Here is a 12,338-nt window from a genome sequence, read left to right on the forward strand (position 1 = left end):
TATACCTAGGAGCCGTTCACACTTGTCACTCTGCAACAGATCCGTGGTATACGTTGCAGTAAGTGGACCGCACTTCTGTGCAGTCCAAGATGATCCCCCCATAGCCTATGGGGAAGTGCATCCATGCCAAGCTCCAGTTGGACCACGACGGACCATCTGCTCCTGCTGGCTGTACATGGTCCTGCACAAGTGGGAACAGAGCCTTTTTCAGGGCAGTAGTGATCTGGGCTGTGGAGTCGGTTCAAAAATCATCAGACTCCTTAGTTTATCGTACAGCCATTGTACAGTTTGAATGATTACCACTGATTATTGTTGGAACTAATCCGCCAGGATGGATTGGTCGACTTGGACAATAATCGCTGTCCTACCAACAATACCAGTTGCCTGGCAGCCTGTCTGAATTGTCTGAATAACAACAGAAACAAGCATGCAGCTAATGCTGTCAGATCTGACAATACTGTCAGAGACACCTGATCTACAAATGCTTTTTCAAGGGCTATAGCTAACAGTATTAAGGGGCCCATACACTCACCGATTTTCCCGCCGATATACAGCCGATTCAATCACTGTGATCGAATTGCCTGTGGAATCGTTGCGCACACGCTGACCGCTGATGATTCCCGTTGTTTCGCCCGTGCAGAAGATTTCCCTCGATCGCCGGCGGGTCTGAAGTGCGTCGATAGCGGCGTTCGAATGCCCGACGACCGACGCTAGCGGCAATACATTACCTGCTCCTGCCGGCGCGAGTTCCCGCTCTCTCCGCAGTCTCTTCTCCGCGCTGGATTCCGGGTTTTGGACCAGCTGGCTACTTCTTGTCCCGGCAGGAAGTTTAAACAGTAGAGCGCCCTCTACTGTTTAAACTTCTCCGGACGTTAAGTGAAGCCTGCCGGTCCGGAACCCAGCACAGAGAAGAGACCGCGGATAGAGCGAGGACTCGTGCCGGCCGGATCAGGTAATGTATGCGGGGGGCAGCTTCACAGATGGTGAATCGATTTCATGCTGAAATCGATTCACAATCTGTTTGCAGTAAAGGCAGCCATACAATCCCTCTCTGATCAGATACGATCAGAGAGGGATCTATCTGTTGGTTGGATCTGATGGCAAATCGACCAGTGTATGGCCACCTTTAGAGGCAGAGGATCAGCAGGATAGTCCGGCAACAGGTAGTGTTTATAAGGATATATATATAGCAGCCTCCATGTCCCTCTCGCTTCAGTTGTCCTTTAAAGAGGCTCTGTATATAAAAAAAAGTCCCCTGGAGGTTACTCACCTCGGGAGGGGAAAGCCTCAGGGTCCCAATGAGGCTTCCCTGTAGCTGCAGGCAATCCAGCGCTGGCTCCCCCGAAGCCCCCAGCAATCCTCCCCCGACAAGCTTGACAAGGCTTGATATATTTACCTTGCCGGGATCCAGCGCAGGCACAGTAGTGGTTCTTCGTCCGTGCTAGGCGGAGATAGCCGAGCCCAATCATATCTGCTCTACTGCGCAGGCGCAGTACAGCGGATCGATCGAGTTCGTCTATTTCTGCCTTAACTCGAACGGAGAGTGGCTACTGCGCCTGCGCAGGATCGCCGAAGGTTAATATTTACATTGCTGCACTTGGGGAGGGGGGGCTGCAGAAGGAGATTACCGGGACACCGGAGGATGGGGAAAGCCTCGTTAGGATCCAGAGGCTTCCCCCAGCTGAGGTAAGGTAAGTTTTTTTCTTAATACAGGTTTTCTTTAAATAGTTTACCCCTAAGTATAGGCCCAACATAACATTTAGGAGTGACATGCCACTATTTTTATAAAATCAGTGCTGCAGATATGTGTATTCCATTATTGATCAGGGCTCCATTTTGCGTACACTAAAGGATGTTTGAGCTAACACTTGCTTGTGGCATCTTTGCGCCATGCTCCTGGCCTCATCCTGTGCCGGATTCGGTGACTTGCCTCACTGTGCCGTCAGGTGTTCTCTGTCGCCACTGTGCCATGCGCTTTTGGTGCTTCCGTTTGCCTTGTGGGTTTCGGCAGATGCTCTGCCACTCTCTGTGTTACACTGCTGAATACATGGGCAGCCCGTAACCTGCTGATCCTCCTCAGGCCCTTGTACTTTTGCCTGCTAAGCTTCTGCCCCACTTCTCGGGGTATTTTTGATTTTTTTGGAAAGATTTAACCCTTGCCTGCTCTGTTCACAGACGAAAGAAAAGGTCAGTGCATGTTTGGGATCTGACAACGGGCGGTTTCTCTGTATGGCTCAATATAGAGCCCGGCTAAGTATTGAAACTCCTGCACTAATTGTTCCTTCCTGCTTGCTCTGTCAGTCCCAGGCCTTACTTCTGCCTGGTCTTGTGCCTTGACTAAGCGTCCACTAAGCCAGCACTGTTCATGCACTCTGAGGAGCCAATGGTGCGCTGCGTGCCAATACACCACTCTCTTCAGCACTCTCTTCCTACAGTAAGGGCACATTTGTATTGCATTACAGGCGAGGCTGTCGGCACCGTGTCAGCAAATATTACTTCATTTATAGTTTTGATATTCATGTGGGCTTCTTCGTTCCCTCTGTTCTTACAGCTGCCACACAAATGCTTATTTCTTTAAAGATCCTGAAATCAGTCAGACGTACAGTCTGCTGGATTCCCTTGTTTTGAGATTTGGCTCTTACAGTTACAAGTGGGGGAAAAACTGCACAGTCATGTAACAGAATAATGGGGGGTGGGGGGGGGGGGAGAGACAGAGGTGGACATAAGTAGTACAAGGGAGACACCATAATTAGAGAACATCTACGAGATGCTCCTGGACCATGGATGCACCAGGTTTAGTATATTTTTCCCCCTGGTTTTTGTTCTCTAAACCTAAGTGCGTCTTATAGTCCGGATTGTTTTATATTCTGAAAAACACGGTAAGCAAGATCTAGCTCTTCAGCTTACTTCCCCCGATGTCTAACAATGCAGGGGACTCTTCAGCTTACTTCCCCTGATGTCTAACAATGCAGGGGACTCTTCAGATCACTTCCCCCGATGTCTAGCAATGCAGGGGAACAGGAACTGAAAGCCTCGGAGGCCATGTCATTTTTTCCATCTTGTCATCATCATTCTATCTAATACTGCTTCATCCACGTGTTCCTCTTCCTCAGTTATAACATCTGCCCGTTCCATTCCATATCGCTTCCATTTGTGTCTCCGCTGCGTCTGTCTACGCTTCCATTGAATGTCCGCTCTCACCACCACCATATTCTCTCATCTTCTCTGTTTGGCATCATGAACGCCACACCTCGCTACCGATCTTTGGCGCGACTTGACCAGGAGTTCTAGCAAAATCGGCCGCTCGGAGAGCCTGCGGGTTTACGAGCGCAAGCGTTCCCAGCGAGGGTCAGCCAAGGGCAAGCAGACGCGCTCTCGCAGCGATGTGGACTTGGAGGCTGCCGCCAGAGCGAACGACATGCAGCTTTCTACAAGCAAATCTGGGCCTAAACCGGGCAGCCTCACGTAGGTTGAGAGGACAATGCCTCAACATATGGATTGATTTCTATTTAATTTTTTTTATTTTTCATATCTGAACACATTCAAACTTCAAAGCGTCTCTGTTAACCATCCAGGCAGCCACTTTGCAAACAGTGTTAAATTTTACTAGAATAACATTACACTTTTAAGTGAAATCGTAAATACTTTGCCTTACAGGTTTAACATTTTAGTGATAGTGGAACATTGCACAGATTTGCTTCTTTTATTCTGCTGTAATCCCAGCAACCTGATTACACGATATAACAATACAACTACAAAAAAAATGTTTCTAAGGCATGTAAAAAAAAATGTAAACAAATGGGTGATACTTGTATAACTACCATCTAAAGAAACATTCCGTACTTATTCTAGTAATCTGATGTTTAACCACTTTGCATCTAGACCTTGTTTCCCACTTATAGACCAGAGCACAGTTTTGACAGTTTAGCTATGTCCTTATTTAATCAGAAATAACTTTAACCCTACTTAGGACACAGAAATTAAATATATATTGTGGTTTTTTTCCAAGGCAAAGTAGGCTTTAATGGTATGCCATTTCTTCCCTTGTACAATTTTGTTTTCTATGAAATTTAATGGGAAAACAAGGAAAAAAAATAGAAAAAACACATTATTTCTCAGTTTTACCAATTCCAGTTTAAAAATAAAAAGCGCTCAAGGTTGAAAAGCGATGGGCACATCCAGTATAAAAAACATTTTACAAGGATTGACAGCAGTAGCTGTCTATTATTCTGAAAAGGGGTCACCAAGCCAGGGTCACAGAAACTCCCACCCTCAATATGGAAATATGATGAGGAAAGTGCTCAAAACGGCACAAAATAATATTTCAGGAAGGAGGGGGCATTTTTCAAAAAAACAACAATAGGGGGAAGAAGATTTTTACTACCTGGCCGAAGACAATGACCAGACTTGTAGGTGGAGCTACAAACGATCTCCTCCTCCTCCGCATGGTCCCTATGGGGTATACAAAAAAGAGAAAAGGGGAAGGGGGAGGGGAATTAAGTACATAAGAATTTTAAATATTAAAAAACATCACAAATTTAAAATCTAAGCAAGAAAAAAACAACACAGATACAAAATTTACAGAAAGACAGATAAGTCATTCCGTTCATTAAGCCCCAAAGGGCCCACCGCCTCAAAAAAAGAAATCCAAAAGCTTTCCCGCTCATTTGTCCTGAGGAAGCACTCATTTGAGGAGTGCGAAACAGCTGTCGACCTTTTGTACATGCTTGTCCCCCTCTTGCTCTCCTAGCAACTGAAGCTGTTGTATCTTTTGCATACAATTTTTAATCATCTTTCAAATAAAGGGTTTTTTATACTGGATGTGCCCATCGCTTTTCAACCTTGATTGCCTGGCTAAGTGGAACTGCCTTTTGACTTGGAGCACTCCGGGGAGGCCCAGAGAAGTAGCCCTGTGCACCTGAATTTTTCTACATACTTAAAAATAAAAAGCGCTACTGTAGATAAAAACACACATTTTGTTTGGCTATTCTTACCGCTTATCACATAACTTAGATTATGTTCCTGTCACAATTTATGGTGAAGATATTTGATTCTGAAATAATGCCACAGAGTGTATCTTTCACTATGAACTGAGAAAATAAAATAAAAGTATTTTTAATGGTAACAACCCATCTCATTAGCTCAGGAAACATATATTCCCATTCACCAATTAGTGCTGCATCAGATGTATCAGTGCACAGGAGCAAGCCCAATCTTGCACAGCACTGCTTCTGCTAGAAGACATATATCTACTGACTCATGGCTTAGATGAAGTCACAGAGGACGTAGATATACTGTAGTGGTGGATAAAGTGGTTAAGAGCCCCTAGGGCAGTGATGGCTAACCTTGGCACTCCAGCTGTGACAAAACTACAAATCCCATCATGCCTCCCTGAGTTATGCTTAGAGCTGTCAGAGTATTGTAATGCCTCATGGGACTTGTAGTTCCACCACAGCTGGAGTGCCAAGGTTAGCCATCACTGCCCGAGGGGGTACTTAACTCAGGAGGGGGAAGCCTCTGGATCCTAAAGAGACTTTCTCCTCAGTAGAAGGAATCCAGCCCCAGTCACAGAGTGACAATAATATTTATCGGGCTCAGCTATTTCCGCCTAAGCGGATATACGCTACTGCACACATCAACAAGCAGATCCTAGGGGGGTCCCAGCGCTAGATCCCCTCTACTGAGGAGGATGGGGTATGCCTCTTTAAGATCCAGATTCTACCCTTTTCTGAGGTAAGTTCACCCAAGGGGCTTTTTATCTCTCTCTTTTTAAGCATCTGCTTCCCATCTCTGAGGAAGGGTTTGAATCCCATTAGTGGAGGCTTAACAGTAACCCAAGGTGAGAGGGATAAGGAGGTTGTCATATTTATCAACTTGTAAACCATGCACGTTGCCTGGCTGTCACCCTGATCCTATATCTTAAATACTTTTAGCCATAGGCCCTGAACAAGCATGCCGATCAGATGCTCTGACTCAAAGCTGACTGGATTAGCTGCATGCTTGTTTTCGGGTTGTGACTTGAACACTACTGCAGCCAAAGAGATCAGAAGGACATCAGGTAATTGGTATTGCTTAAAAGGAAATAAATATGGCAGCCTCCATATACCTCTCACTTCAGGTTCCCTTTGACCTACAGTGGCCGTTTATGTCTACAGTCACTGGAAAGTACTCAAAAGAGATGCTTATGGTGAGAACTCCTCTTCCTCCATCATGACTTAAAGAGAAACTCCGACCAAGAATTGAACTTTATCCCAATCAGTAGCTGATACCCCCTTTTACATGAAAAATCTATTCCTTTTCACAAACAGACCATCAGGGGGCGCTGTATGACTGATATTGTGGTGAAACCCCTCCCACACGAAGCTCTGAGTACCGACGTACTTCTGGCAGTTTCCTGTCTGTGAACCCTGTTACATTGTAGGAAATGGCCGTTTACAGCGGTTTCCAACTGCCAAAACAGCAAGCAGCAGCTACATCACTTGCCAGCAGTAAAAATGCCACCATGTAATAAATGTCAGAATGTAAATCGGGGATTTAAAATATTTTACAATGGGCAAATACTGACTAAATCATTTATACATAATTATTGTTAAAATGAAGCACTTTTTTATTACATTATTTTCACTGGAGTAACTCTTTAAGCATTCTAAAGCCTTGTACAGTTATTAATTTACCGCCATACAGAACAATCCATAGTTATCATCTCAGTTGGCAATGTTAGATCTGCCTCTGTGTAGAAAGCCTGCTCAGCCTGTTCTGTTGTGTAGGCGGGGCTACTCTGCTATGGGGACTGCGAATCACTATGGGCGACCTAAGTACCATTGTGATACCCCTGTTCACAACATTTTGATCTGAGAGTGAATGTGTCGGGTGATGAAAATCTTGTGTGTGTATGTGACTTTAATTACAGGGCTTAAAGGACAGGTCCGGGGTTTAAATAATAAAATAAAAAAATCTACTTACCTGGGGCTACCTCCAGTCTATGGCAGCCTACCTGTCCCTCGCCGCAGCTCCGCTCCCAGCCGGTGTTCCGGGTCTCCTCCGTCGCCAGGTCGGCATCTTCTGCACGACCACTCAGCCGCGGCACTCGCGAGTAAGCCCCGGGTAAGTAGGTTTAGTTTTGGCTTTTTTTGAACCCCGACCTGTCCTTTAAAGTGGATCCGAGATAAACTTTTACTCATTGCATAATTGTATACCTTTCATATAGTTTATAGGGCATTCCTCAAGCCAAATCCTTTTTGGTTTTGTTTTAATACTCTTAATTCCCTATCAACTAAACAAGCCTCGCCCACAGCTCCTTTTGTGTCTTGGCACTGTAGCAAGGGCTTATGGGAGCTCAGTCTGGGCAGGAGGAGGTTATTAGCCATTGATTTCAGAGACAGAGGGGAGGAGGGAGGAGGAGAGGGGACTGAATTTACACACAGGCAAGCTGATAGCATCTCCAGCCCTCAGCCTGTGACAATGTGACAAACAGAACATGGCTGCCCTCATTGTATCACAGGAATAAATGATGATAAACTTTTGAAGCTGTTTGTAGCCAGATTTGCTGTGTAAACCATCTAAACTTTAGATAAGATATATAGACAAGTTACTTGTTAAAATTAGTTTTTCATCTCGGATCCGCTGTAAGCCTGGTACACGCCTTCAATTTTGATTGGCTAATCATTGACCATTTTTACCACCTCCATAGTAGTATGAGCGCTTACCTTCACAATCTGTTCATACTATTCAAAGTCTGATGGCCCTCATACCACATGGAGGTGGTAAAATTGGTCAGTGATTGTCATAATTGAAGGTGTGTACCAGGCTTTAGTGTTTGGGTGCCATATTAAGTTTTGGAATACTGCCAATACATGCCTAGAGACTCTCTGGTTTTTATGTGTTCTTCTTGCACAACCTCCAGCCCATTCTTCAGTACATATTATGCAGACATTGATGGACATTAGATAGTTGGACAAACAGTCACACAACAGCTAAGTAGGTAGATAATAAATAAATAGAAGGGCTGTCCTGGTTGATCCTTGAAGCAAAATTAATATGATCTGAAGGTAATCTGCATTTAAAATCTTGGCAGCTGTTTGAGCCATTTCCTGTGATGATTAATCCATAATGCTGACATCATTTGTCTCTTTTTCTTTAGTCCTGAGCCTGGAGGGAGCAGGGACAGTCAGTCGTCCTTTCTGCTTGCCCAGTCTGAGGAGACTGAGCCGCGCGTTTTGGAGAGCGAGAACGACCCCCCAAACTGGAGGGAACTTGTCCCCCCTGAAACACTCCTCAGGCTGACGAAAAGTGAAATCAAGCGGCAAGAGGTCATCAATGGTACGGTCCACTATTGTCTTCTGCGCTGCTTGCTGGTCCCTGTCTGTGGATTGTATAGACTTGGGTCTTTGGGCAGATACGCAACCTTCAGAAGTCAACAGGTCTCAGAAACTAACCACCACATCTATTTTTTTTATTTAGGAGTTAATCATTTGGTTTTCTTCAGTTGTTTCCATTGCACAGACTTTGGACTACCTAAGTTAGACTACCTGTTCATGATATGACCATTATCAAATCTGGTCAAAATATGGTTCTGTGTCCCTGTCAGTCAGGTAATAAATGAGCAGGCAGTGTTTTCCGCCCACTCACTTTTCCTTTAACCTAAACACAAGTGCTTGAGCCAAAAAGGCTAAGCCACTCCCCCTTTACTTCACATGGCCATACAGAGAGGAAGAGTGATTGTTCAGACTACTGAACTGCTGAATGAAAGCCTATGGCAACCTTCAGCCTCTATTGGGGGTGTATGACTGGCTGGGAGGTGGGAGGGGAAGTGAAGATAATGTTCGGTTCCTGAGGAGGAGAGGAGGGTCTATGAATATTTAACTTTTTTAAAATGGACAAATTTCAAGATTTTTACAAGCCTGTTTAGGCACAATAAATATAAAATTATAATTTATTCATTGCATAATTAAAGTGACCCTGAACACAACAAAAAAAAAAGCCATACTGAATTTGACCTGTGGCTTCCTCCAGTCTGTAGTGTGAGGTTCCTCTGCATCCTCTCTGCTCCTTCCGTTCTCTCGCCAGTGGCTCCATTAGCTGCACAACTTGGCTGGTAGTTGTGCTAAACTGCGCATGCGTGGCCCGTCCACCTTGCTGTCTCATTTGCGCGCCCTTCGCCGTGAACATTCTGCACATGTGTGGTTTATTCTTTCGAGAACCGCTCAGAACGCTCACGGCGACGGTTGAGCGAGATGGGTGTGCGGACAGGCTGCTCATGTGTAGTTGCGCACGACTCCCGGCCAAGTTGTGCAGCTAACGGAGCCACCAGCGGGAGAATGGAGGAAGCCGAGGGACCTCGCGAACTACGGAGGGATGGAGGAAGACCCAGGTAAGTTCAGTATGGCATTATTTGTTGTGTTCACTTAAAGAAAAAAATGAGGCTGTAGAACAAATTGGACAGTCCTGTGTCATCTGTGATTTACCCCTTTCCTGGTCTCCCCCCCAGAACTGCTGTTCACAGAGCATGCTCACGTCCGGATGCTGCGTGTGCTGCACGATGTCTTCTACATTCCCATGCAGAATAGCTGGATTCCAACTTTGGACCTGGAGAACATCTTCCCCAGTCTGGATGAACTGATTGAGGCTCACGGTGAGACAGTGCTCCACAGCTTCCTGTGTCTGTCTCTCCACCTCTGTCTCTATCTGCCATTCAACCATCTCGTCTCTCTGCCCCTCCAGCCTTGTTCCTGGACAACTTGAAGAAGCTGCGTCTGGAGAACAACTCCATCATCCAGGAGATTGGGAGCACGTTGCTACATCGGGTGAGGACAGGGGCTTCTGGGACGGACAGAGGCTTCTGGGACGGACAAGGCTCCGGCCCTTACAAATCCAAAAGGAGGCCACTTAATGAATACCGCTGCAGCTCCTGTGCTCCTTCCACTTTGGGCTGCGCTTTTCCACAGCAGACGGCAGGAGGACAATACACGTTCCTCGCCGCTCTAATAGATTAGCCACAGCATGATAATCTTCATGGGAATACAAAAAATAATCTTAATTATAATTAATGGAAATCCTAAGAAAAACAAACTGAAGTTTTACTTTGATTAAAGGACACCCGAGGCGAAAATAAACTAATGAAATAAACAATTGTATCTATCTTCCTTCTCCTAAAAAATGACTTTTTAAGATATTCCACAGTTTTATTTGATGTTTAAATCTACTTTTTAAGTTTTAACTGGTTTTGCTCAATGACACATTAATTGAAGTATGCCAGAGCTAAAATCTATGAACTATTAAACCTTTAATCTCTTTCCTGCGCTCAGAAGCCATTTTCTGCTAGGAAAGGGTATTATAGTTGGAATTTCTTATCAGTGAGGGTCACACTGTAGTCACTTCCTGTCTGAGTCAGGACTGATATTTAACTCTTTCAGGCAGAGAAAGGAAAAAAAAGGAACACAGCATAGTTATTTGACACATGTCTATCTCATCATGTCACATGTCACCTTGGGTACTATCCTTTAACTCTCCAGGGAGCACAGAAAGGTTTTAATCTGCTAGACGTTTTGATTATGTGCAGCCGCATGGCTGCCCATAGTTTTTTATACCTATTTTTTTTTTTATCATGTAGCTAGCCTAGCGCTAGCTACATGATACCCCCCTCCTTACCGTATGCCTCCCACCCCTCAGATCGGAACTTCCTTGAGAGCTTTCCTCGTCGCCATGGCGACGAACGGAATTACGTCATCGACGTGACGTCACAGGGACACCCGATCCACCCCAAAGCGCAGCCTGGGGACGATTGGCCAGGCTGCGCATGGGGTCTGCAGGGGGGGCCTCTTTCGCGTCGGGTAGCGGCGGATTGGCGGCGAGCGGGTAAGACACGCAGCAAACAAAGTGCTTGCTGCGTGTTTTAAACACAAAAATATTAAAAACGGCCCAGCAGGGCCTGAGCGGTGGCCACTGGCGTCTTTGGATGAGCCTAGCTCATCCAGAACTCTAGGGAGGTTATGCCTCAGTGTTTGAGAAGAGAGCTGCATCTCTCTCGGCAGAGCTTCTCTGCAGTCTATTCACAGCTACTGATGAGACAGGTTGATCTGGCTATACAAACAAACACAGAGCAGTGGATTTTTTCAGCAACTATATGTGGAATAAAGACTTTTCATTGTCTGCTGCGTAAGAGTTTGGGTCCACTTTAAACTGTTCATTAAAGGCTACCTGAGGCGACATGTGACATGATGAGATAGACACGGGTATGCACAATGCCTAGCACACAAATAACTATGCTGTGTTCCTTTTTTTTTTTTTCTCTGCCTGTAAGAGTTAAATATCAGGTATGTAAGTGGCTGACTCAGTCCTGACTCAGACAGGAAGTGACTACAGTGTGACCCACACTGATAAGAAATTCCAACCATAAAACCCTTTCCTAGGAGAAAATGGCTTCTGAGAGCAGGAAAGAGATAAAAGGGCCAGTAGTTCAGAGATTTTAGCCCTGGCATACTTCAATGAATGTGTCATTGAGCAAAAACAATAAAACAGTTAAAACGTAAAAAGTAGATTTAAACATCAAATAAAACTGTGGAATATCTTAAAAAGCCATTTTTAGGAGAAGGAAGATAGATACAATTGTTGATTTCATTTGTTTATTTTCGCCTCGGGTGTCCTTTAAAGTCAATGGGTCTGGACCTCTACTGGGGAGTCTGAGCCAGACAGTTCCCAGCACAGGGGAGAGCAGTTACATCAGAATCCATTCATGTGTCCATCTGCTTTTCTGTGAACAGAGAAAACTTGCAAAGTTATTTTTTATTATTATTTAGGATACATATAGCACCAGTATCATCCATGGTTCTTCTTTTACTGTGTTGCTTTTTTATTGCACTGTCACTGCTGCAAAGGACATACATCTCCGTTCTGGCGAAAATCTGGATTGTGTCAAAGGATTTAGAAACTCTTGCGTTTTTATTGTGGTATTTACCCCCAGCTGGTATTTTTCCTGACTTCTTGTCCTAAGAGGAAGTATGTAAAGCAAGATGTACACATGCCATTTTTCCCCTGGCAGATTCCATCGTGTTGATTGAGTTTTCTGGTGATCTCAGAATTGCTAATGGGTCATTTTCCATTTTACTTTGAATAGTTTGTCAGGGGTTTGGCAGCTGCGTAGCCTTGTACTGCATTGAGTGACACATAGCTAGTAATTCTATTGGTTCACAATCCGATTACAGAGTAGGTCCAATTACTTGACAGCTTCATAGAGTGTGGTCCTGATTGAAGCTCACTGAACTTTCACATGCCACTCTGATTACTGGTTAAATGTAATGCTGGGCATACACGGTGCAATTCTGCGCGCCGGCGCGTCCCCG

General features: G+C 45.0%; 1 protein-coding gene across 7 annotated transcripts in view; it reads left to right on the plus strand.

The window, feature by feature from the left end:
* ARHGEF1 (Rho guanine nucleotide exchange factor 1) overlaps positions 1-12,338 on the plus strand; it is a 173,291-nt gene that overhangs the window by 120,357 nt on the left and 40,596 nt on the right. For 4 of the 7 annotated variants that reach the window (XM_068241440.1, XM_068241442.1, XM_068241441.1 and 1 more), the window contains 4 exons: positions 3,283-3,465; positions 8,141-8,319; positions 9,488-9,631; positions 9,721-9,803. In XM_068241440.1, coding sequence (XP_068097541.1) covers positions 3,283-3,465; positions 8,141-8,319; positions 9,488-9,631; positions 9,721-9,803 — 589 coding nt within the window. The remainder of the gene's footprint in view (positions 1-3,282; positions 3,466-8,140; positions 8,320-9,487; positions 9,632-9,720; positions 9,804-12,338) is intronic. The other 3 variants (XM_068241443.1, XM_068241446.1, XM_068241444.1) reach the window with 1 other exon arrangement.

This window comes from Hyperolius riggenbachi, chromosome 6 (genome assembly GCF_040937935.1).
Source record: "Hyperolius riggenbachi isolate aHypRig1 chromosome 6, aHypRig1.pri, whole genome shotgun sequence".
Taxonomy (NCBI): Eukaryota; Metazoa; Chordata; class Amphibia; order Anura; family Hyperoliidae; genus Hyperolius; species Hyperolius riggenbachi.